Source organism: Penicillium manginii (genome assembly GCF_028828005.1).
Source record: "Penicillium manginii strain IBT 31320 chromosome Unknown utg000010l:1.0-1143873.0:1.0-1144522.0, whole genome shotgun sequence".
NCBI classification, from domain to species: domain Eukaryota; kingdom Fungi; phylum Ascomycota; class Eurotiomycetes; order Eurotiales; family Aspergillaceae; genus Penicillium; species Penicillium manginii.
Window position 1 is genome coordinate 1,021,811 of NW_026643111.1, and position 25,059 is coordinate 1,046,869.

At 47.9% G+C, this 25,059-nt stretch overlaps 9 protein-coding genes across 9 annotated transcripts; 6 read left to right on the forward strand and 3 right to left on the reverse strand.

The window, feature by feature from the left end:
• Positions 1-707: 707 nt before the first annotated feature.
• On the forward strand, positions 708-1,685 carry N7533_013243 (basic helix-loop-helix domain-containing protein; the record flags this gene model as incomplete). Its single annotated transcript, XM_057109893.1, has 2 exons — positions 708-1,092; positions 1,141-1,685. The coding sequence occupies 2 exons, from the start codon at positions 708-710 to the stop codon at positions 1,683-1,685; spliced, it is 930 nt and encodes a 309-aa protein (XP_056953478.1).
• Positions 1,686-3,614: 1,929 nt separating this feature from the next.
• On the reverse strand, positions 3,615-4,655 carry N7533_013244 (alpha/beta fold hydrolase; the record flags this gene model as incomplete). Its single annotated transcript, XM_057109894.1, has 1 exon — positions 3,615-4,655. One exon carries the CDS (start codon positions 4,653-4,655, stop codon positions 3,615-3,617), a length of 1,041 nt encoding a protein of 346 aa, XP_056953479.1.
• A 324-nt stretch (positions 4,656-4,979) lies between these two features.
• Positions 4,980-9,844, forward strand: N7533_013245 (Fatty acid synthase subunit alpha; the record flags this gene model as incomplete). Its single annotated transcript, XM_057109895.1, has 2 exons — positions 4,980-5,035; positions 5,092-9,844. The coding sequence occupies 2 exons, from the start codon at positions 4,980-4,982 to the stop codon at positions 9,842-9,844; spliced, it is 4,809 nt and encodes a 1,602-aa protein (XP_056953480.1).
• A 1,240-nt stretch (positions 9,845-11,084) lies between these two features.
• Positions 11,085-11,928, reverse strand: N7533_013246 (pyrroline-5-carboxylate reductase family protein; the record flags this gene model as incomplete). Its single annotated transcript, XM_057109896.1, has 2 exons — positions 11,085-11,821; positions 11,880-11,928. 2 exons carry the CDS (start codon positions 11,926-11,928, stop codon positions 11,085-11,087), a joined length of 786 nt encoding a protein of 261 aa, XP_056953481.1.
• A 323-nt stretch (positions 11,929-12,251) lies between these two features.
• N7533_013247 (uncharacterized protein) lies at positions 12,252-13,375 on the forward strand (the record flags this gene model as incomplete). The annotated part of the gene is made up of 3 exons (XM_057109897.1): positions 12,252-12,434; positions 12,490-12,654; positions 12,710-13,375. 3 exons carry the CDS (start codon positions 12,252-12,254, stop codon positions 13,373-13,375), a joined length of 1,014 nt encoding a protein of 337 aa, XP_056953482.1.
• A 1,049-nt stretch (positions 13,376-14,424) lies between these two features.
• Positions 14,425-15,658, reverse strand: N7533_013248 (branched-chain amino acid aminotransferase; the record flags this gene model as incomplete). Its single annotated transcript, XM_057109898.1, has 4 exons — positions 14,425-14,658; positions 14,730-15,346; positions 15,405-15,578; positions 15,628-15,658. 4 exons carry the CDS (start codon positions 15,656-15,658, stop codon positions 14,425-14,427), a joined length of 1,056 nt encoding a protein of 351 aa, XP_056953483.1.
• Positions 15,659-16,550: 892 nt separating this feature from the next.
• On the forward strand, positions 16,551-17,637 carry N7533_013249 (RTA1 domain-containing protein; the record flags this gene model as incomplete). The annotated part of the gene is made up of 4 exons (XM_057109899.1): positions 16,551-16,563; positions 16,627-17,014; positions 17,065-17,302; positions 17,359-17,637. 4 exons carry the CDS (start codon positions 16,551-16,553, stop codon positions 17,635-17,637), a joined length of 918 nt encoding a protein of 305 aa, XP_056953484.1.
• Positions 17,638-18,580: 943 nt separating this feature from the next.
• On the forward strand, positions 18,581-19,354 carry N7533_013250 (alpha/beta hydrolase; the record flags this gene model as incomplete). The annotated part of the gene is made up of 1 exon (XM_057109900.1): positions 18,581-19,354. One exon carries the CDS (start codon positions 18,581-18,583, stop codon positions 19,352-19,354), a length of 774 nt encoding a protein of 257 aa, XP_056953485.1.
• Positions 19,355-19,695: 341 nt separating this feature from the next.
• On the forward strand, positions 19,696-24,946 carry N7533_013251 (uncharacterized protein; the record flags this gene model as incomplete). Its single annotated transcript, XM_057109901.1, has 16 exons — positions 19,696-19,923; positions 19,978-20,748; positions 20,810-21,080; positions 21,130-21,363; positions 21,459-21,756; positions 21,832-22,282; positions 22,335-22,497; positions 22,552-22,878; positions 22,934-23,057; positions 23,106-23,177; positions 23,236-23,286; positions 23,343-23,407; positions 23,479-24,091; positions 24,151-24,231; positions 24,297-24,671; positions 24,733-24,946. The coding sequence occupies 16 exons, from the start codon at positions 19,696-19,698 to the stop codon at positions 24,944-24,946; spliced, it is 4,338 nt and encodes a 1,445-aa protein (XP_056953486.1).
• Between the last annotated feature and the right edge of the window lie 113 nt (positions 24,947-25,059).

The window sequence follows — 25,059 nt, forward strand, 5'->3', positions numbered from 1 at the left end:
CGCGTGCAATACAGTGGATGTTCGGCAAACAACCTTCTCAATGGTTGATCAAGAGCCACATCCGCTGGTGGCCTTGGGGGCGGTTTCACCCCATTCGGCAGATGCTAGTGCGCCAGTGTAGCCATAAACCCAGCGGGCTGGTTCGCTCACGCATCCTGAAGGCGTAAATCATTCAAACAATTTGGTTCAATAGGAATTTTCTACCGACGCCACCAGAAGATCTTACTATTATGCAGTGTTTGTATGGTAATACGCTCCTGCAGCCCTAGGCTTATGGCCCCCGCAGCCACATTTGCATTGCATCTCATCTTGATCCACCAGTGTCGAATCTCCGTTGCGCCCTGCCTAGTGTCCACTTAGGTGTCAGATCAGCCAAGGCAGACTTATCTTTTACTGCAAACCTGCGTGGCCCTCCGTGGGGGCCAAGGGGCTAAGCATCGACACCTCTAGATCAACCACGCGCTCATCAGGGGGGGCTAGCCAATACAAAGGTCCATTGTTTCTTAGTGGAAGGCGATAAACCGCTATCTGACCGATGATAGGCGGGAGGTATCTGACTGTCGTTGAGACCTGCATACTTCCGTATGTATTAGTATTGGGGCAGTTTTCCAAATCCCGATGCTACCTTCCTCTACTCAGCAGCTTTATAGAACCTGGGAGGCTGCAACTTGCGCCATTCTTCAGTCAATTTTCATCACAAGTTCATTATGGACGATCCCACCATGCCACATGCCAAGGCCAGCCCTACACTCCCGACTCGGCGAGATCGCATGGCTGCTGCCCTGCGGATGTTGATGGCTCATGACGATCTTGATCCGGAATTATTGCGGCCTGGCTCACAGTGGGTGGCCGCTGCAGATGTCATGACACCGAGACAAATCCTACCTCAAAACACAACAGAGCAATCAACAGTAACGGACTTGCACTCAACAGTCTTGCCTGTCGATCCTGCATTATATGCAGGATCCCCATATCCCGTTGACGGCCCGGACGGCCCGTGGCAGAACTGGCTGGGCGATATCACAACGGCTTCTTCATCTTCAACCACATCAAGCAACTTACCAAGCTCATCCGGCAGTGATTTCATGTTAAGTGGGTAGATCCGCTCTGGGATCTCTTCAACTCTAACAGGTTTTTTAGACTTAGGATGGTCCCTCAACGAGTGGGACGTAATGCTCAACTCTTCCGAGTTCGACAGCACAAGCACCGCAAGTACGCTACCAGATCCCGTTGTCGGGACCCCGCAAATAAGTCCAGGGCCTCTTCCATCAAATCCAGGAGATGTCGCGATGCAGCCGCCACCAAGCTTTCCATCAGCCGAGAGGCGACAGACGGAAGAGAGCACGGGCCAGCGATCGACAAAGCGTCAACGCGCGCACTACGTGATTGAAAAAAGATATCGGGCTGGGATCCATGAGCGCTTTGAGGCACTGCGTGATTGTGTGGAAACTTGGAAACAAGACCAGCAACAACAAAGATCACCTGCGTCTCCATTTCCGAGTGACGCGGATGGAACTGATGAGGACCACAACAGAAATGTACGCCTGAACAAAGCTGAAGTTCTCCAACAGGCGGTAGCTTATATTAAACTCTTACAAGAGGAGAATGAGGTGGTGATGGAACATATGAAAATGCTCATACGACGGTTTCGTGCAACAAAGCAGGCTTTACAGCATGGCCAATAGAAGGCAATATCCTTGTTCAATGATAGTTTTTCACTATAATTCTCCCGCATATTTCTCTTTCTATCTCTTGGACTAAATTTATAATAAAGTCATGCACAACCGGAATCACTAGCCTTGACTGACCATCACAAAATACTCAAAACCCAGAGGGGAAAGTTTAGTAGATAATATCAAGAGATTTTCTTGTGCGAAATCGCTCAATGTCTCAATCTTGGGGCTTCGACTGTTACTTGGGGACTACGAATCACATTGCGCTGAGCTTCCTTTGTAAAATTGCAAGGCTTATGAAATCCTCCGGAATTTAGCTCTATACCCGAAGTATGTAGGCTAGGGGCTGGAAATGGTGCTGACGGCTTTCCAGATATTCAAGCCCGCCACTAGTTACAAATAGGTTGATTATAATAATTATGGAGCATCTGAATACGGTAAATGATACTGAAATACCTATAAGCCAGCTTTAGAGCTCTACTTGTATGCGTCTAGGTGGATCCAAATGTGGGTAATCACCTATGGACCTCTGTAGAATACCCAATTCTTATTCCCGATGTTTCTGCATTTCTACAAGTACCTATTCAAGTAAGCGCTCCCAAGCAGACCAATTGTAGGACAGAAAACTTTGGGGGCGTAAATATCAAGGCAACCTTTGAAAATACGACGCGACCGTGGGGTTCATTGAGAGTGCCTACTCTTCCGGCTGCACATTCGCCTAGCTAGGACTCTCATTAGTCTAATATGTAACGACTCAGATTTTCCAAAGTTGTCATTTCTAGGGCTTAATAGGACTGATTTCAATCAGTTTACCGAATTGGCTAGGGTGCTGTGGTGGCCACAAGGAACTTTTGATCTCCTTCTATATACTACCATTCATCGCTCAGGTGGACTCATGGCTTTTGCTAGTGCTAGTAGTGTTAATCTCAACCCTACTAATTAGTAATTAGGCACTGGAGGTATTTATGAATCTGACCATACTTTACCATTCTCCTCAACTTGTTGTCTAGGGATTATCTCGTTCTATTTTGCCAATAGCTCTCCTCCCTAAGATTAGGCCTTTTGGTGGCAATCAGAAAAAACTTGAAAGCCAACTGGCATGGGGCCTCGAAAATATTATAGCCATTTTTGGACGGCACCTAGTCAGTGAATAGGGTCATCTGGGTATACCGGGGCAGTACTCGACAGTGCATAGGTGAGTCAGGTGCATTTAGCAAGGTTTGGCCGACCTCGGGAATTAACTTCAAGTAACAGAATTCCAGCTTAGTATTATTTGCAAGTTAGTAGTGGTATTACATATATAACTACCAACTATCTCCAACTACCACATACCTAGGTACCCGTTACTAGTGACTAGTAACTAGTTAGCACCTAGGTCCAACTTGAAAGTTAAAACAATCCTAAAATTCCTTTAGGCTTGAACCTTGGAAGCTGCTACAAATCGAAGGCCCTACCCATTTAAAACATATTGCTAGTATTTTTACACACCTGATTAGGTCCATTCCTCAATCTCCACAGGTGGGTTCCACTTCAAGTTGCAGAGATGGGGGCCGTTTAGTGTACAACTCGGTACTCGGTACTCCGTGCGGAGTACTGAAATAAGCACTTGCCGTGTTTGTGATTGTGATTGTATTTTTTTTTTCGCTTTTTTTAATCCTTGTGTATAATTTGAAAACAGAAAATGAAAAGCCCAATTGGATCGGAATTCCCACGGAGAATTACTACGAGCAGAGCTGGAAGTTTGTCAAGGACTCGGAAGCTTATTGTTGGCGCTCCTTGGCAATCCTTGGCTGACACTAAATCCCTAATGTGCATGAAACTGCAAGCCACTTTTAAACCACACAAAATACTAGTCCATTCGTTTCTGATTACTAGTTGAAATCCTACTCCACTGGGGGCGAACGCTATTTATGTATCTTAATCTTACTGTACTCCGTACTCTTAGTGGGAGGCCCAATCGAAGATTCGGCCAAGAACCCCGTGTTCTGGCAGTGTCAGATCATCATGGTTCATTCCTGGAATTTCATGAACTTCGGCCGAAATGGATTGGCGGGCCGTGTCGCTTTCCCATACCCGCTGAAAATACTGGCAGCCTCCCTTGCCCACGTACCCATCCTTCTCTCCAAAGTAAGCCACGATGTGGAGTTTGTTGTCTTTACCCACTTTTTCGGCTAAATGGGTCGCGAAAGTCTCATAGTCATCACATATCCCCCATGAGACACCCGAACCCGTCTTGAGGCCAAGTTTGGCCTCGTCTGCGACTCCAGAGGTGTCCTCTTCGAAAAACATTTTGACGAAGTAATCACGCGTGGGTTGTTTGGCTGATAAGGAGAGCCCGCACGTCTCCAACAAGGTTTTCTCGTCCGCAGTGATCGCGCTGTCGGATTGTGGGTCTTTCTTGTTTTTCTTCTTTCCTTGGTCGGCCGGGGCTGACGAGGGCATGAGCCGATTCACCAGGAAGGAAGTCATCTTGTTCCACCCGGTAACAAGCCCTGCAGGCATAGCGCTCGCGATGGTCAGCATCTTTGCGCCCGATTTGGACGGATGAACCCAAGGGGAAATGAGATAGATCGTAGGCTTCGGAGTCAAGATCTCTGGCAAATGGTAGACCGTGTTGAATAAATAAATGACTCCACTGCTGTGCGCCGCGAGAGTAACCTTGTCAACTTTGAGATATCGTAGTAGAATAGGCACCGTCTCAAGCCACACGGGGATTCGTTGATCCAGGGCCACGGCCGTCGAGCCGCCGAACCCTGGCCGATCGATGATCACCACGCGGACATTTTTCTGATGGCACAGATGGTCGATCCAGAGCCCATTCCAACGCCCCCCCATACAATCCACCAGCAAAGAGTATAGTCGGGGAATCGGAATCTTGACAGCCCACAGTGGCGTAGGTGACCCGTAGGAGTTTCTGAGTAGTCCTACTCTCAAATTCGAGACAATGATGGAACCGACTAGCGGCAGCGAAAGCGCAAACATCTTCCGCAGCGGTAGCGTTATCTGACATTCTGTGAGAAGGATTTGATTTTACCAAATTGTGAGGTAATGTCTTCCGGGTTGTGTATTGACCCTTTGCCTTTTGATGATAGGGCCCCCATTCTGGCCCCGGAGCCCTAAGCGCAGTCGTGCCACACTGACGTGCCACCATCTAGGAGGGTAGCAACACCAACAATCTTGCCCATCATGGGGATAGTCATGAAAATGATTTACTCTTTTGGGTGAGCATTAATTCAGATTGTTCTTCGAAAATACTGAGATATCCCCACCCAGCACATAATTCCATACGCTGCACTACGCGCCAAAATGCACGCGGAAGTAGAGCGAGAACTTACCTATTTGTTGCTCATCGAATTATTAGCGTAGGTTGATAAAATAATAAAACTCCAAGACGAGTCAGTGCTGATCTCCCAACTAGATACCAGTTTGCATCCCCGGTGAAATGGATTGAGACGCAAGATGTGTTGCTCAAAGAGCTGCACACCCAGAACCTGCTGGAGGTTGGACCAGCCAGCACATTGGTGAACATGCTCAAGCGCACCCTGCAAAATGAGAACTATATCATTCACGATAGCGCGCTCGGTATAACTCGGAAGCTTCTCAGCTATCGTGACCATGCCGTCGATATTCATCGCGGTTTCACCTCCAGCAAAGATCTCAAAACAAGCACAGAAGAAACATCAACAGCTAGCTCAAAGAAAGCTCCTCCTGTCGCTGCTTTGCCTATAGAGCCAGTGGCTCCGCCTCCAGCAGCAGTGGAAATTGCCGCTCATCCATCCATTGCCGATGCACCCGTGCCTGCCCAGGAAATTGTGACTGCCATCATCTCTCAGAAGATCGATCGAAGGTTGGGGAAAGACGACCTGGGCAAGTCCGTAAAGCAACTATGCGGCGGAAGGTCGACAATGGAGAATGAGATAACCGGCGAACTTGAGGCCGAGTTTGGGAGTGTGCCCGAGCACGTCGAGAGTATGGAACTCCAGGCCCTGTGCGATCAATTACAGGCCTCACCTGCTTTTTCTGGGCAGCTGCGACGAACAACAACGATCATGATCGGCAAGATGATATCCCTGAAGATGGCCGCGGACTTTCGCACAGCGCAGATCCGCTCATATCTCGAGAGCCGTTGGGGACTTGGTCCTGGTCGTCAGGATTGCATTCTTCTCCAGGCTAGTAGTCGACCCCCAGCACAACGCCTGGCAACAGCTGTTGAAACACGGGACTTTCTTGATGCGATCGCGCAGGCGTATTTTGCGGAACATGGGTTGAATGCTTCTCCGGCGCCTGTGCCGCTGCAATCGCCGCCCGTCCTGGCTTCCGCAGCGGGCCATCAAGAGGTCGACACGGCACGACAGTCAATCGACATCGCCCATCTTGAAGAGCAAGCTGGTCGCTTGGGCATTGATTTGAATCAGCGTGCTAAGGTCGCTATTCAACGCGATGAACAGATACAATCCCTACAAGGGGAGATCGACGCGTTAGTAGCTGAGTTAGGCGACGATTTCATCTCCGGTGTGAAGCCCCAATGGTCTGCCTCACACATTCGTCGATATGATTCTTACTGGAATTGGGGTATTCAGGATCTTTTCAACACGTTAGGGGCCATTCTTCGTGGGGAAGTTGGCGCGGGCCAGAGCTGGACACGTCAACAAGTTAAATTGATTGCTAATCGCTCGTGTCCACGTCTTCTTCGCGTCGTGCATTATCTGCATCGCCAAACGCTCGATGGAAAACTGGATGGAAATATTGATGCTGCTTCCAGTTTCCTCGCCAGCTTGATCAGCACCATAGAAAGACAGAGTCCTCAGACCCCGCCTACCATTCAGCCTTTTGCTCAAAACGTCTGTGAACGACTCACAGTTCCTCGCACCATCATCGGAGACGATGGAGAAATCACGTACGAGGAGTTTCCTTCTACATCGACTCAAATTAAACCTACTGGCGTCACGCTCAGTATCAAGAATTCCCAAGGCTGGTCTGAGCAACAGCAGGTCACTGAGATCTACTCTCAGCTCTTGAAAGAAGCCAGTGGCACCGAAGCTCCCACATTTGCCGACAAAGTCGTGCTGCTTATCGGATCAAGTCGCTCATCAATCGGCTCTGAGATCTTACGCGGACTGCTTGTTGGCGGTGCAAACGTCATCGTCACCACCAGCCGCTTCACAACCAGCAACATCGACTTTTTCCGCGAAATGTATGTCTCGCATGGTGCGCGCGGGTCGCAGTTACACGTCGTATCATTCAATCAAGGCAGTCATCAAGATGTCAACTCACTTATTGGGTGGATTTATGACGGACTAGGTCTTGACCTCGACCACGTCGTCCCATTCGCAGCAATTTCTGAATCCGGTCGCGAGATGGATAGAATTGACTCACGTGCTGAATTGGCCCATCGCATGATGCTCGTCAATGTCTTGAGATTGATGGGTCGGGTCGCGCATGAAAAGCGTACCCGTGGATACAACGGCAACGTTACCCAGGTCTTGCTCCCTTTGTCACCGAACCACGGCATCTTTGGCGGAGATGGTCTCTACGCCGAGTCGAAGATCGGCTTTGAGCCTCTTTTTGCTAAATGGGAGTCTGAGAGCTGGGCACCATATCTGTCTATTTGCGGTGCATCTATCGGGTGGACTAGAGGGACAGGCCTGATGAAAGCAAATGATCTTGTCGCCGAAGGAATGGAGAAGATGGGTATTCGCACATTCTCAGTGGAGGAAATGGCGCTGCATCTGCTTTTGTTGATGAGTAACCCTGTTGCAGAGTGTTGCGAGACTTCTGCCTTGTATGCAGATGTCACTGGTGGACTCGGCCAACATCCAAACCTCAAGTCGAAACTCTCAGCGCTGCGCGAGGAGATGCAGAAGACGAGTTCGATGAGAAAGGCCGTCAAGGAAGACCAGAAGCTCGATACCAGCCCAGATATAACGGAGGATCTCTACACTCCTGCGCCACCACCGCTCGCCAATCTCCAACTAAAATTCCCGGACCTTCCGGACTACGACACCGAGATTCGCCCCCTTTCTCAACACCTCCATGGGATGGTCGATCTTGACCGTGTCGTGGTGGTCACCGGAATCGCCGAGTTGGGACCGCATGGAAATGCACGTACGCGATGGGAGATGGAAGCGGATGGACATTTCAGTCTGGAGGGATGCATCGAAATGGCATGGATGATGGGCATGATCCGACACTATAGCGGTGAAATCAATTCTGAATACTACGACGGTTGGGTGGATGTTGAAAGAGGACATCCAGTCGCCGATTCAGAGGTGAAGAGTCAGTATGAGAAGCGAATCCTAGCGCATACAGGTATTCGCCTCGTGGAGTCAGAGCTGGATATTGGCTATGGGGCAGATCCCACACGCCGACAGTTGCTCCAAGAGGTGGTTTTGACAGAAGATCTTCCGCCAATCTCTACCACAAAGGAATTAGCGACGCATTTCCAGGCTGAGCAGGGCGATCTCGTGGATGTCTACTATCCTACGGATCAAGACAATGAAGAAGACGATTTCCGAATGCGTCTCAAGAAGGGTGCCACAATCCTTGTGCCTAAAGGTCTAAAGGTTGCACACCCTGTGGCTGGACAGATACCCACAGGCTGGAATCCAAAGAACTATGGCCTATCGGACGAACTCATCGCCCAGGTTGACCGTGTTACTCTCTTCACTCTTGTCTGTGTAGCAGAGGCTCTCTTTGCCAGTGGTCTCACCGACGCCTACGAGATTTATCGCTATATACATGTCTCTGAGCTGGGGAATTGCATCGGCTCGGGGCTGGGTGGCATTCACGCATTGAAACGTGTTTTCCGAACGCGTCACCATGATCTCCCTGCCGCGTCAGATATCCTCCAAGAAACATTCATAAATACAGCGCCAGCATGGGTAAACATGCTATTGATGTCAGGTGCAGGTCCACTCCGTACACCCGTCGGAGCCTGTGCAACAGCACTGGAGTCTCTAGACTCAGGCTACGAGTTGATTTCCACTGGAAAGGCAAAGGTTTGCCTCGTCGGCGGCGTAGACGATCTTGACCATGATATTGCCGTCGAATTCGCCAATATGGGCGCGACCTCGGATCCGGCCAAAGAACATGTCCAGGGAAGATCTCCTGCCGAGGCCTCCCGTCCTACCAGTTCAACACGCGCAGGCTTTGTCGAAAGCCACGGTGCGGGCGTTCAGCTTCTCACCACGGCACGGCTAGCCCTTGACATGGGTCTACCGATTTATGGCATTGTTGCGTGGGCCGGTACTGCCAGCGATAAAGCAGGCCGCTCCGTGCCAGCGCCCGGACAAGGCATATTGACCAACGCACGCGAAACGGCCGGGAAGTTCCGCTCGCCATTGTTGAACATGTCCTATCGACGTCGCCGCTTGGATCAGCGTCTCGCTCAAATCTCAAAATGGGAAATGGATGAAACTGCCCACTTGGTCACTGAAGACATGCTAGATAAAACTCTGCTGACGGAACGCCAACACTGGATCACCAATGAAGCATCTCGCCAGCGGAAAGATGCGCTTGCTACATTTGGCCTTGACTTCTGGCACGGCGATTCATCTATTTCACCTATCCGCGGCGCTCTGGCTGTATGGGGTCTGACTGTCAATGATCTGGATTTCGCCTCGCTGCACGGTACGTCGACTGTGCTGAACGACTTGAATGAAACAGATGTCATCCAAAAGCAACTCAGTCACATGGGCCGAGAGGATGGTCACCTTTTGTACTGCATTTTCCAGAAATACCTGACTGGCCATTCGAAAGGGGCATCCGCGGCGTGGATGGTGAATGGGTGTTTTCAAGCACTTAACATGGGTACGATCCCTGGCCAACGCAACGCGGATAACATCGACGTCCGACTGAGGGCTCGCCAAGATCTTTTTTTTCCCAGCAAGACCATTCGGAAAACGGGGTTGAAGGCCTTCTCGGTGACCTCGTTTGGGTTCGGCCAAAAGGGTGCCCAGGCTTTCGGTGTACATCCGCGATATGTTTTTGCTGCTGCCACGGAAGAAGAGTATCTTGCCTACTGTGTGAAGGTCCAGAATAGGCAGAAGAAAGCGTTGCAGGTTTGGGTTAAGACTATGGCCGACGAGCGGGTTTGTGACGTGAAGGACTCGCCGCCCTGGGGAAATGGAATGGAAATGGAAACGATGTTGAATCCTTTGGCGAGGTTTTAGTACACTTTACATTTTACTCCCTAGGTGTTTATCATCTTTAGTTATACTATATCCAGTATTTTACAGCAAATCTTTGTCTCGACTGCCCCGATGTCGACTATTCTTGTTCTTGTGAGTCTTGTTTTTGTCGCTCTCGATCTTTCTCTCGATGTTCTACTATTATTTACCGAACATTTCCCTCCCGGTTTCCTCGTATACGGATATTGCGGCGGAGAGAAGCAAGCTAACTTCTAAAACGCAATTTATTGTCAAATTTCAGACTAAAGATGACTTCTTCATGATATCTGGCCCTCGGGTTTGGGGTAGTCCAGAATCATCTAGAAATAGAGGATGGTCATTCTTAGATGGATCACATTACAAAGCCAGAATAAAGTGTGGAGAAGCTACAGTAACAAGCATATTCAAACCCCCTGACTGAAGATCACGGGTGTCTATTCTATGTACAACATAATATCCATAGACAGACAGGAGGTCCCCAGGAAGGCCTTACTTGGGCACTAGAGACATGAATGTACCTAGGTAACCTTGGAAGTTCTCGTCCTCAGAGTGAAATCTTCAAGGTTCCGAGTCCCTTCCAACTTGAAGGCGGCACGGAACAGCAACTTCAGGCAATAACGTATTTCATGACCGAGCGGGCGAGCTCATGAAATACAGTAAATATCTAGGTATATTACCAGCAAATTACTAGTACCTAGTAGGTCCACGGGTAGGTAGCTAGTATTCCAAGCCCTCCAGGGCTGGAGGATTTATAAAATCACCTGGGCACAACCGTCAAGTTCAACATGAAGTTGGAAAATATATGTTTTAATTCAAGATGATTAATATTGAGCATTAAGATACTATATAGCTCCGAGCAATGTCCGTTGGCCTGGAAAAATACCATTCTAAAGTGTTTTAGATTTAAAAGGAACATCGTAACCTTCGGAATTCTACAGATCAGCTAGAGATAGACATTGTCTAGAGTATCTTATCCGAGTCTTCATTTGGTATTTTAGATACCTAGGTAGAAAAGGTTGTTGACATACAGAATTGCAATTTATCCCATTTACTATGTGTTTTTGGGATGGTCCGCTCGGCTGTGAACACGTAGGAGACCGAGAATTGAGCAAACAGTTCCAAGCTACAAAATATCAGAGGTTCACTTTAGTATCATGATTGGGTTGCTCCTTTTCCCATCGTTCTCGTCGCTTCCACGGTCTCCTTCATAGCGAAATCCAGCGACTCCGCCACCCCCCGTGTTTCAAGGATGCGAAGTCCCGCCTCCGTCGAGCCCCCCTGGTGTCGCTACCTGACATATGACAGCCTCAGGGGCCCGACCCGCCAGCACTAAGCTCGCTGTACCTTGCATTGCTAAAACAGCCAATTCCAGTGCATCTTCCACCGGCATCTCAGAACTACTAGACACGGCAGTTACCATAGCAGCATAGAACGCCAGCGACGATGCACATAATGCCGAGGCAGTGTACATGTACTGTTCTGCAACCCATTTCGTGCGACCGACCATGTTGAATAAACGGGTAGTCAGGTCTCGGCCATCTTGCGATAAGCTCGAGCACACGGTTGCAGATTGTTGTAGTGATGCTGCAATATTGGGTATCGCGCGGACGATGAAAGGATGAACTTCCTCCCCTGCCATGGGATGAGTAGATCGATACATGCTAGCTAAATCGTTTAGCGTCACACCTCCAGCCAGACTGATCAAGACTGTTCCCCGATTTTGTGCTGGTAATTCGCTCAAAACTTTCGGCAGAACCTTAGGCTTGCACCCGATTATGATAACATCTGCTCCTTGTGCAGCTTTTGAATTCTCTCCACTACCCAGCTCTATTTGGGTAGAGTTTGAATCAATAAAGGCGATGGTATTCTTGATTCGGTTCACCCCTTGAAGCGTTTGTGTAGTCACTGTAATATGACTGATGCGCAATTCGGGATTTCTAGATTGAAGCAGACCCTGAAGAATCGCACTCCCCAGTTTTCCTATTGAATTGTTACATTTTTTTCGTTCCAAGGTTTGCAGGTTTCCTGTGTTGCTTACCGCACCCCAGAATCGCGACTTTCAATTCTTCGACGCGGCGTTCAGCCATGCGTTCCAACTATCTGAACAGGAAGTATGCGATGACAGATAAGTTTCTTTCATCGGATTCCTTTGTGCCAATTTTTTTTGGTATTTTTTTTCTCGTCCACTTCTTCCCGCTTCTCTTCCACCGGGCCCTTTAGGCATAGGATGGTAGGGTTGGCACTACACTAGTGGCACCACCTTGGGGCTGAGAACAACAACACCGTTCCTGCAGGACAAGTATCTTAGTATTCAAGAAAGTACTACTTAAATGTCAAATTTCGAACCAAAAAAATGACTGCACTGTCTGAAAAATCAATACCGAGACTCAAATTTCAATAATTCTACACCATGTCGTCAGCAGAGTCCTCCATTTCTATCCCGGTCATCGATTTTCGAAAATTCACTCAAGGGTCAGCAATTGAAAAGACTGAATGTAGTAATTTACTGCTCCAATCTCTCTCGACACATGGATTCGCAAGGATCATAAATTCAGGTATCCCAAACCAGGATATCGATCGGTGCTTTCAATTTGTGGGTGTTGATGCGTGACCTTTTGAAAGAATGATAGACTTAACTGAACTACTAGGCCGATCAATTTTTCCAGATGCCACAAGAGTCAAAAGAAAGCGTTGCCAATGTTGCTGGCCCAGCCCCGCAACGAGGTTGGAGTCGCTTGGGTGTCGAAAGTTCCTCCTCGCTGTATAGCAAGTTGATCAAAGGCAAAACATCCAAAGGACTCTCAGACTCACGAGTAGGTATTATTCCAGAGAGAGCCAGAGATGATACTGATAGAGACCACTTAACAGGAGCACTTCGATCAAGGTCACGAGCAAGATACCTCATATCCGAACAAATGGCCATCGGAGAAAGATCTTCCCGACTTCCGCACGTTCATGCAATCGTTCTACAAAAACAGCGAGCGCATAAGTCTTCAACTCCTCGAAGCTCTCGAAATTTCCATGTCCTTGCCCACAGCAACTTTTCAGAATCGCATTCATAATGCCAGTGAACTCCGCATGAACCATTACCCTCCCATCAGCGTGGAGACCATCCAAGAAGGCAAAGTGAACCGCATCTGGCCGCACTTTGACCTGGGTGTTTTGACCATGTTGTGGACATCCGGAGCTTCAGGACTCGAATTCCAGAATCGTCTCGACACCAACGGGACATCTTTCATCCCCGTGGTCCCGGTGTCACAATATGAAATGATCATTAACGTATCGGAGACGCTTCAGCGCTGGACAAATGATGTCTTGCCTGCAGGTTTGCATCAGGTAAGCCTTCCGCCAAACATGAAGGGGGTGGATGAAGGTATCATCCCTGAGAGGTTTTCTATCGCCTATTTTTGTAAGGCGAATAGGAATACCTCGGTCGGCACATTGGCCCCGTTCGTTGATCCCGCTCAAGGAGCTAAGTATGAGGATATAACGGCTCTTGACTACCATCAGTTGAGATTGAAAGCTGCCTACTAGTTGGTATTGGATGCAGTACTACGTGACTGTATTCCAAGATTCAAGTTGGGGGTGTGAATAGAGATATACCCATGGATGTAGCTATCAAAAATGAGGGATTTTATGTTTTAGAGAGATTGATTGGGATCATGATAATTTGCAGATGACTGAAACCTGAATTACAGAAGGATATATTCATTTCATTCGCAACCTCCTTCAGTTAAGATCCATGGAACAGGACAGTGTACTAGTACTGGTATTATCGTGGTAATCCTACTATAGTTAATCTACTACTATAGTTAGTCTACTTCTATTAGGTGATTATCTTACTATGATTTTTAAATATAGTATGGAGGAGCTACCAAAGTGGCCCTATAGTAAAAAATTGCCTTCTCCTGGTAGGTAGTGCAGCTTTGGCCATAATGGGTACTAGTAGCTTCTCACTGCAACACTGGCATTACAGGTAAACTCCGTGTTATTATGCTGTAGGATGAGCGAAGGCCCGTCCGTTTTCATTTGTAGGGAAGTAATGTCTCCATATTGTAATACTGATTTCTCCATAAATGGGGACGGGTGAATGATGAATTGAGTGTTTACGGCTTGGATGTGGAGAGCTGCCCCAGAGAGAAGCAGATGACTCTTACCATGCCGTTGTAGGAGAAAGAAGCCAGTCTCAATGTCGGTAAAGATCACACGCGAAGCAGCGTCCGCAGCGTGAGGCAACGCCATGAAACTTCCTACTTGGCGAGTTCCGTTCGCATTGATCTCTCTCACCCACAAGAAGACGAATTTATATGCAGGTGAAATCGAGAACTTACCTATGATTTATATGAGAAAGCAAAACGCATTATTTATAGATTTTTAGAAATTGATTCAACATGCCTTGTTATTCAAGAGTTATGCACGAATAGAAGGGATCGCCAAATTTCCAAGTTCGCCAACTATCAATATCACGGGCAAGTCTGTTTTCAGGAGGTTGTGTCCAACTGTACCAAACCTTGGAAATCATATGATGCTCTACTGCGCGTGGTATCTAAATGGATGAAGGGTTCCAAAAATTGGCAAATGTCTCAAGCTTCCTTAACGGCCACACTCCAGCCTTCAGGGCCCTGTCTTCTGCCGCGGAGGATATCATCAATCGCCTTGCGCAGTGTCTCACAACACGGGCCAGCTTCAGGTTTTCCTTCATTGAACAAGATCTTCTCGCCCGTAGACCTCCTTGTAATCGATTTGATAGGCAGAAGCAGCGTCGCAGTTCCGACCGCCATAACTTCGTCCAGGAACGGAACTTCATCGAATTTGACCTGGAGGTATAGTTGTTAGCGAAATCCGGATTACTACTAAGTCATGAGCGGCGAAAAAGGAGAACACTTACTGCCCGTTTCTCAACCTTCCACCCAAGTGACTTGGCAACTTCAATACAAGTATCAGTCGTGACACTGGGAAGAATATTGCGACTACTGGGAACAATTAAGGTAGGCTTGTTGCCGGCCTTGACACCCAAGAAGCCAGATGTAGAGAATTCGTCGATCTCGGTGTGAGTAAGACTATCGAGGTGGAGAAGTAGACTAAAGCCTTCACGGTACGCCTGGTCGGTGTATTTCATGACGGGCGCATAGTTTCCGCCAACCTTGGCATTGCCTACCCCGAGAGGTGCGGTACGGTCAAACCCTTCGCAGACCAAAGCATCCTGGGCCGTGACGCCGTGGTATGCGGAGCCTGGGAGAATGAATACCGCGAAGGTAAACTCACTCGGCGAGGTGAGGGCAAGTTGTGGACCGGACCCGAAGGCCGCTGGACGGACGTATAGGAGAGCGTTGCTTTCGTGAGGGGGGACAAAAGTCGAGTTGGCGGCCACAACTAGGTTGACGCAAGCGAGGAAGTGCTCTTCAGGTACATTAGGGATGGAGACCGTGCTTGTCGAGTGGTGCATGCGGTTCGCGTGTTCATTTGGGCGAAATAGTAAAATCTGATTGTCGGCGGTGCGACAAGCTGGTCTTGTTAGGATCATGCAGAACCGGAAAAATACCGACCAATCGATTCTGCTTACCCTTCAGCCCTTCGTAGCATTGCTGTCCGTAGTTCAACCCGGGCGACAAGCCATGGACCTTCAAGTATGGCGAAGCCACAATTTCAGGCGCAGTCCATTTTCCAGTTTCGCTGGAGTAATGTGACTCGACATGAGAGGTTAAATCAAGGCCTTTGAGACTTAACTTGTTCCAGTCTGCAATTTATTAGTTATGGCACGCTTTATTTCGGGTTACAAAACGGACCGATTTCCTGGGAGGCAGGTTCGGGAAACATGATCGAAATTTAATAGAGGATTGCAGAGCTTGAGTCAGTTTCTGATTGAGCTTTGAAATTATATACCGTAAACACCTATAAAAACCTTTCCGAGATGCAGAACAGCAGCAAGGTGGCACGATGAATGGTGGCCACACTACGGATGTGCCCTGTAGGCTGAGCGGTAGACGGCTGACTCTTGTAGCAAGTTATGAAATGCACACAATTGAAAAGAATACACGATTTACATTGTGGAGATTGAATTCTACAGAACATGCGTCTCCATATAGTACCTTGTATTATTTTAGCTTTACTACCAATAGTCGGATCGGTGGCGTATCAAACAGAATACGCAACTTGAAGGCCCCCGAGTAGATAAATAGCAGCTGTGGTATCAACTGCGGAAACTCTATAGAACGATGGTTTGATTTTCCTCCAATGAAGCCTTACAAAATTTTCAACACAAAATTTGACAACTATCAAGAGATTAGAGATAAATTGCGAAGGCAGGACGAAGTTGGCGCACCGTTTTCTGGCCCCCAATCCATTGCCTTGAACTCGTTCGGTGTCTTGAGGCTCCAGGGCAGGGTGGGAGTATCTGCTTTGGACGACTACTGGATCTGATTTTACCCGCGGGAGATTTGGGCACCAAACACGAAATGTCAAAGCAGGTAATTGCCTGAGATCTCGCGGTATTCTAAAACGCCGAAATAGTCAACCAAGGAAAGAAAGAAAGTGGAACCCAAGGTGGTGATGCCACCGCCCCTGCCCCTGCAAGGCTTATCTGTCTCTGCTTACCGCAGAAGTAATTTATCTAGTAATCCCCCCAACAACCCTCTCAAAAGTTGCTATTGCAATTGCCGCTCCTCTTTTCTACTATCTCAAATCTGTGTTCTCGATATTAGATTTCAAAATGCCCACTTGCGGTAGGTTTTCATTCGAGCCTGGGGCTTCCGCCCGGGAGTAACCATCTAACTGCTTCTTGCCAGACCCTGCGATTTTCCAAAATCCAAATGTGTATTGGTCATACTGTCCTTCCGAGCCAGCTGCAATTTTATTTGCAGTTCTCTTCGGGCTTACAACATGTGTTCACATTTTCCAGACATACCAGTACCGGATGCGCAATGCCTGGATAATTAGCATGGGTGCCAGCTTAGAGACTATTTCGTACATCCTGCGACTGGTTTGCATCCACCAGGTCGATTTATCCCATGTTTACGAAGCCCAGTTTATTCTGATTTTGATTGCTCCAATGTGGATGAATGCGTTTGACTTCCTGCTGCTGGGACGGCTGGTGAACTACTGTCTTCCCGACAAGAGGATATGTGGATTTGCAGCTCGGCGTGTCGGACTCTTTTTCGTTGGTTTGGATGTCGGGTGAGTAGATTTTCTGGCTGTAGCTTCGTCACTAACAAATTATTTTCCAGTATGTTTATTCTCCAGTTGGCTGGGGCCGCCATCACTACATCCGACGATAACAGCACCATCAACACTGGTCTGCATATTTATACCGCCGGTGTTGCGCTGCAACAGTTTTTTATTATTTGTTTCACCGTGTTGAGCGTCATTTTCCGCCGCCGTCTATCTCGCGAATGTGACCCCGAAAGGGCAAAGAGTGTTCAACCTCTTCTATACACTCTATATCTATCTCTCGCTTTAATCTCGGTATCAGCCCCGAAAACTGAGTTTTTGCTGGATGTCAGCTTCCTGACGTTTACTAGTTCCGAGTGATCTTCCGCATAATCGAGTTCGCGGGCGACAATACTAGTAAACTTGCCACAACGATCAGCAACCATGAGATTTTCATCTACATTTTCGATTCCCTACCTATGTTCTTCGCCCTTGTTATTTTTAATGTGATCCATCCGGGTAAGATTTTCGTTGGACCGGACGCCAACTGGCCGAAACCCAGCAAAGAAGAAAAGAAGGCCGCTAAACAAGCGAAAAAAGAGGCGAAACGGTTGGCCAAGGCAGGTAGCTCGACATCTCCTACAGTATAGTGGCTTGACCAAATATGTTTCATGCTCAAGCGTTGGAGAGGGATTTTAACTTCACAATTGACGAGAATATGACCCCGGCATAATCCATGTAAGTATATCTAGAATGAACTCAACTCTGTACTTTTGTTCACTAGTAATCACTTTTTCAACGACCGAGCGGGCACCCAAGAACACATAATAAAAGTTTTAAATTCCATCAATCCTTTTTATTTTAGAGGTAATACCTAGTATGAAGGAATTGCTACTGATATGTTTTAAGTAGTATTACTGGCTAGCTTTCAAATTGAGTATGATCAAAGAAATATTTCAGTACCAGCATCTAGTAACCAGTTTGTAGTACTACCTAGATAGGTAGTTCATAAGCCCCGCCCAGATGAAGGTACCAGTATATATTGATCAACAACTTAGTAAATTACTGCCAGTGTGTATTTTTTGTACTGCTGTCGTAAAATAATTATCTCAAGCCCTAGAGTACTAATACTACCTAATAGCTACAAAAGCTTCCAAGATTTTAACAAAAGTATCTCTCTCAAGTTCAAGTCGTTGCTCATTTATTTGAAGTTGTAATTTGCCATATTTATTGGAGTTCATGGGGTGGCCCGCTCGATCTGAAACTTTAACACGTCCAAGTCTCTGCCCGCAGTGTGATCACTTACACCTCCTACTAGTACCTAGTTCTTTCCACCTGGGTGGCCTATCATTTTAATGATTTAATCACGTACTGCCTACCTCATAACCACACGTTTTCGATGCTAGTTGATCTCTACGGTTGCTTACTTGAAATCCCAATTTGGGGAGAAATCTAGAAGCTCGGTAGATCTGCGGGATCGGCGATTGGGCACGGACATCGGTGGCACCACCGAAGTGGACACACCGAGGTGGACACACCGTCAAAGAGAAGTCTGAGTGCCCCCTCACTGCTCTACTCTCGTATCATTTCGCTATGTCTCTTGAGCTGTACCATACTGCACACAACACCGGCAAGACCACAGTCGTACTGATTCATGGCGCCTTGGTATCTGGTCTCTACTGGGATCTTGTGATCCCCCACCTCACGTCTTACCACCTCTTGGTCCCAGATCTTCCAGGTCACGGCAGGTCCGCTAGCCTGCCGTTCTCGGTGGATCTGGCAGCGCGACAGATTGCCCAGATGATCCGTTTACACGCGAATGGACCAGCGCACATTGTCGGCCATAGTTTGGGTGCTCAGGTCGCTATCCGCCTGGCCTGTCTCGAACCAGATGTGGTGAACTCTGTCTTCGTCTCGGGGTTTGGGATGTTCCCTCAAACATCACTTACGCCGTATATTCCTTACGCAGCGTGGGCGATGCCGCGTGTGGAGAACTGCCTTGGCCGGTCTCTTATCAGCTGGGCAATGGATGGTGCCGATATCCCGCGTATCGATACCAATGTCTGTACACTTGACCTGTGTCGCCAGATCGTATCACCGGAGAGACCTACACAGTGGCCATCGCCATGGTCTGCGCGCACTTTGATTGTTGCTGCGGGGAAAGGAGGATTGGTGCCTACAAAGGATAGCTCGGGTGATGCTGTGAAGTTGATGATGATCGGGAGAGAGCTAAATGAAGAGACTATCGCGTATACGCACTTGGAAATGCGACATCCTTGGAATCGCCAGGATCCGCGGCTTTTTGCAGAGACTGCCGCGGCGTGGGTTGAACACAAAGACCTTCCCGAGGGATTTGTCAAGCTTTAACGTCGATTAGACGGTGTTGAACATACCAGTATAACTTTCCCGCAGGACATGGGTAAAGAAGCCTCAAGCTCCATATCCGAAAAATAATAGTTGTAATGTATATAAGTATGACAAATTCAAGATAAAATGGAAATTCAAGTTCAATACCTAGGTAGATGAAAATTCCAAGGTTGGCGTGTCCAGGGGTGGTACCACTTAAACAGCGGCTGACTTGGTCTAGCGGGGCGTCTGACGCCCCTTCATGAATGCCTAAACGTCAATTTCAGTTTCAAATATGCTGAAAGATTGATTCAAGCTCGAATACCTTTCGCTGGGCGCCTTTTGGGACCAATTTACCAACGATGCGTGCAAATATTGGCTATCATGCCAGAGAAGTTGTCAATTCAATCCCACCCTTCCACGGCCAGAGTGTTGTTGGTGATTTGCAACTATTATTCGGAAATGTCATTTTAACTATCGTGTTGTCAAGCTTTGGAATTGTTGGCTTCTCATTCTGGTCGATACGGAGATTGTGGCAGCGTCCGACCAAGAAGGTCGCGCTTTACGGACGCGTAGTCTTCGCGAAATGGGTATTTTTGCTTCCTATGAGAGCTTCAGCGATCTGTATGATAACGTTTCTTTAGATACTTTGCACGCTGTTGATGATTTTGTACATCGCATACCTCGTCACAGTCGCTACACTGGGCTCCGTCCACGGCGCCGCCCGACGCTTCGCCATTTGTGCCGCGGCCCTGCAATTTTGCTGTTCGGTATTTCTTTCACTGGTGGTTGTGGTCAGCCACGCGTGGGAGATTCGCGCTTCGTCTTTCGGACAACTATTTACAACAGCATGGGGAGTCACCGACATCGCACGCATTATACTTCTCGCCGAGTCAGACGAAACGAAGGCATGCTTGGGCATCTTATCTTCCATTCTAGGGGTGAAAGTGTTGCTCCTAGTAGCTGAAGAGATCACCAAACGAAATGTCTTGAACACCCCCTACAACAAATACCCGCCCGAGGCACTCAGCGGCATCATCAACCGCGTCTTTGTTGTCTGGCTCAATCCACTCATGTGGCGGGGTATTGCTGGAAAGTCACTGTCACTCCCGGAGCTCTCTCAATGCGAAGCCGAATTCAATAGCGCAGGATTGTCGCGCACTGTCGGTGTGATATGGGAGAAGAAGGTCATTGGAAGAAGCAAGCGTAATCTGTTCTTGCTTCTCGCATGGGAATTTCGGTGGCTATTTCTAATCCCAACTCCCACACGATTCGCCCAGGCTGCATTTCAGTTCATACAGCCTTTTCTTATCCAACGGACTTTGAATTGGTATGACGCTCGCGACGACACTGATCCTCAGAGTGTGGCATGGGGTCTACTCGTCGCGTACGGATTGGTTTACCTGGGAATTGCGGTGAGTTATACGACGTTCGATCGTCAAACAAAAATCTAGTCAATTTTCTAACTATGTTTAGCTCACGACGGCATATAGCCAATACCAAATTGTGCGCTTTATTACCGCAGTACGAGGAACTCTTGTTCTTCTTATTTTCCGGAAGTCCCTTGAACTGCAGGAATCCGATATGGCCCCACTGACACTGATGAGTACCGATGTTGAGCGCATTATACAAGGCTTGCATTATGTTCACGAAGCATTTGTAAGTTTCTTCACATTTGGCGTAGCATTGTGGCTTCTCAAACGGCAGCTTGGTCTGGGAGCCATCGCTCCGATCGTGGTGTCGATCTGTAAGTTATATTCGATGAGATCAAACATTAGGATGCTGACAGGTCAAAGGCAGCATGCTTGTGATTGGGACATTTGGTAAAAGCATCAGCAATGCACAGAAGCGCTGGGTTGAAGCCGTGGAGAAGCGTGTCTGCGTTACCACGGAAATACTCACGTCCATGAAAGGCATCAAAATGTCCGGTCTAAGCAAATATTCATCCGTGATACTGCAAGGTATGCGGGAAACCGAACTAGCTGTATCATTGGCCATGCGACGATTCTTGACTGTTGGGATTGGTCTTTGTATGTTCCCCTCATACCTGGGTACCTACTAGTAGTCAGTGTGGGCTCGGTACGTTCCTTAAAATCGGTGGACTTTGAGGCTGATTTCATTCAAGCGTTCACCACGCCAACACTTTCCCCCATGGTGGGCTTTGCAGTATATATTGCGCTCGCTTCACATCATGGGAACACACTTTTGGCTGCGACGGCCTTCCCAGCACTTTCGATCTTCAATCTCCTGAGCAGTCCGCTCAGTATTCTTATTCAAAGTTTACCTGGCGTGATTGCAATGTTTGCCTGCTTCGAACGCATAGGAAATTTCCTCCAGCGCGATTCCCGAAATGACACTAGATACTTGATGAACTCGGCCACCACGTCTGCCGAGAAAGTGCTATCAGTTGAGCCAAAGCCAGCGTATGTATCGCACCAATGTGGATTTTGTCCTGTCTTGTAAGTGGAAACATGCGCTGATTATATCGAATTCAATAGCAGCAGCAGAGGGTCATCTTCAATAACGCTGCATTCTGACTTGCTCAATATTGTAGACGGCAAGTTTTGGCGCACTAAAGACAGCGAGCCCATATTGCGGGAGCTCAACCTCCAAATCAAGCGCGAGACACTAGTAGCAGTGGTTGGGCCGTCTGGATGTGGCAAGACTACTCTCTTTGAGGCTCTCTTGGGAGAGCTTCCATGTCCACTTGACTCGATCCAATTCGACTCCGCATTCGACGTGCAAACCGGTATCGCATACTGCTCACAACAACCATGGCTCAGAAATGACACTGTTCGCAGTAACATCATCGCCGGAATGCCATACAATGAGGCTTGGTACAAAACCGTGATTGATGCGTGTGCAATGGAAGACATCGTCCACACGCTAGGCGAAAAAAAGGTCGGCAGTGGAGGCACGAGCCTGAGTGGAGGGCAGAAGCAGAGAATTGTCAGCATATCTTATTATAGTACATTTAAAGTTGCAGCTAACCCTCCAATAGTCTTTAGCGCGCGCCATATACTCGCGTCGCTCACTTGTTCTGCTGGATGACACTCTTTCAGGAATTGATAACCTCTCCATACATCACATTTTCGATCGCTTGCTGGGTGCCGATGGCTTGATGAAGCAGATGGGAATAACAGCTATCCTTGCAACTCAGAATGGTAAGAGATGGGAAGAGCCGAGTCAAATGTGCAAAAATAACAAGATTATTCTAGTAAAAAACTCAAGTCTGTTTGACCAGATCATCACGCTCAATAGCGATGGCACGGTTCTCGAACGCAGATCCCCAGTCGATGCTGATAGAATTTCCGAGGACCCAATCGCGCCAGGGAAGCATCCTAATGAGGCGCCAATTTCTATTTCCAGGAATCCGTTCGCCTTTGCCCTAGAGGCCAGGTTTGAGACTTCGGCTTCGGACCCTCGCGACCGTCGGAGGGGTGAGCTGGGTGCATACAAATACTACTTTGCCTCTTTGGGCTACAGGAAGTTGGCCCTCGCTGTCTTACTGGTCGTATCTTATGTATTTTTCTCCTCGTTTCCCCGTGAGTCAGCCCCTGTAGATATTTCACGATCGTCACTGATCTATTTTGCTTGCAGAAATTTGGCTCGAATGGTGGACTGCCTCTAACGTGGATCATCCCAATAACAGGCTGGGTTACTGGATCGGTGTTTACGCTGTTTTCGGATTCCTGGCCGTATTTTCACTGATTGCTGCTTCATGGTTTGTCTCAATCATCGACACTTCACTCCCTGGTCTGACAGGAAACAGGCTCATGCTTTGCAACATGGTGAAGGACTCTGCGGAGTCTCTGCATTTGAAACTTGTCCAAACTGTTGAGCGGTGGGTCTCTTTTTCGGACCTTGAAAGTGTTAGTGAACAATTTTTCTGACATTCACAGGGCCGTCGCATCTGTGTTCACTTCCACAGATCCAGGAATCACAGTGAACCGGTTTGTCTTCCATTAAATAAGCTGAATACCAATCGTTTTTCTGAATGTTCGAATAGATTTAGTCAGGATATGGCTTTGGTCGATATGGAATTGCCTATGGCCTTCGCCAACACCATTATTTGTCAGTTTCAAACCTTGTATCTTCCCATTACCTGACCATACGATTCAGTACTAATCCAAGTATATATCCAGCTTTCACAACCTGCGTCGCACAACTTGTCATTATTGCTGCGTCTTCACATTATCTTGGTGCCACCATCCCTTTCATTCTCGGAGTCTGTATTCTCACTCAACGGCTATACATTCGAACGTCACGGCAATTACGATTCTTTGATATCGAAGCCAAGAGTCCGTTGTATACGGAGTTTATTGAATTGTTGAATGGCCTGCAAGTAGTTCGCGCCTTCGATATGCAGAGCGAATTTGAGAAAAGATTTGCCGCAGCACTCGATTCATCCCAGAAGCCGTTTTATCTCCTCCTCTGTGCGCAGCGATGGCTCGGTTTGGTACTGAATTTGGTGAATCTCGGTCTGGCGTTGATCTTAGTTGGTGTCACAACAGCCACTCGTGGTCTCTCGGGCGGCTTTTTGGGTGTTGCGCTGATCAATCTGACAAGCTTTGGACCAAGTTTGGCCGACTTGGTTGATGTGTGGTGTACCTTAGAGAATAGTCTGGCGGCAGTTGAGCGCGTGAAATACTTCTCCGAGGAAACCCCGAAAGAGTCCACAGACTCGCCAATTAATCCGTCGACAAGCTGGCCCGAGCTCGGGGCCATTAAAATACAGGAACTATGCCTTGGGTACGAGTGAGTGGATAACAGTCGCTCGAAATACACAGTCTTTGATAAAACCTAACCGAAATCAGGTCCGACCTACTTGCTGTCAAATCACTTTCACTCGATATCCCAGCAGGAAAGAAGGTTGCCATATGTGGCCGAAGTGGCAGGTTAGCGGCTTACACAATAACTTGAATTTGAAAGGAATTGGAACTGACATCAGTAATTCACGAAGTGGAAAATCGACGTTATGCATGGCTCTCTTCCGTATGCTTGATCCGATATCTGGCACCATCTCGATCGATGGGCAAGACATATTCCGGGTCCCCCACGAAATTCTTCGCTCTGCGCTTTCTATCGTCCCCCAGGATGCGGTGATCCTAGGAGGATCAATTCGACTGAATGTTGACCCTGAAAATCAGCATTCTGACACAGATGTCATTGAAGCATTAGAACAAGCCGAATTGTGGGAATCTGTCAAAGAGCGATTCGGGAAAGCAGATGATACAAGCGCCGAATCTCTTTCCGGTAGCCAGAAGAAGCAACTCTGCCTTGCACGCGCACTGGTCAAAAAAAGCAAAATATTAGTTTTGGATGAGGCAACATCCAGGTTGGTCTAGAACAGTCAACTTGCTACTTTTTTTTCGAATTCTACTAACCTGCCGCGGTAGTGCCGACCCTGCGACCGATCAAAAGGTCCATGAGCTTGTCAATCAAGGCCTTCCGGGAACGACCATCGTTTCTGTTATACATCGGTTGAAGCATGTTGGCTTATATGACCTGGTCGCTGTCCTTGATGATGGTGAGCTGGTGGAGATGGGTAACCCGGTCGAACTGCTTGAAAACTCAGCTTCGAGGCTAGTTGAGCTGTTTTTACGTGATTAACTAGATATATAACATTGAAGTAGTATCATATAGGTGTACACGAGTTTTTCTTTTGTGATGAATTCCAAACGGTACCTAGGTACTGCCAAATAATAGGCTGGTATTTCAAGGCT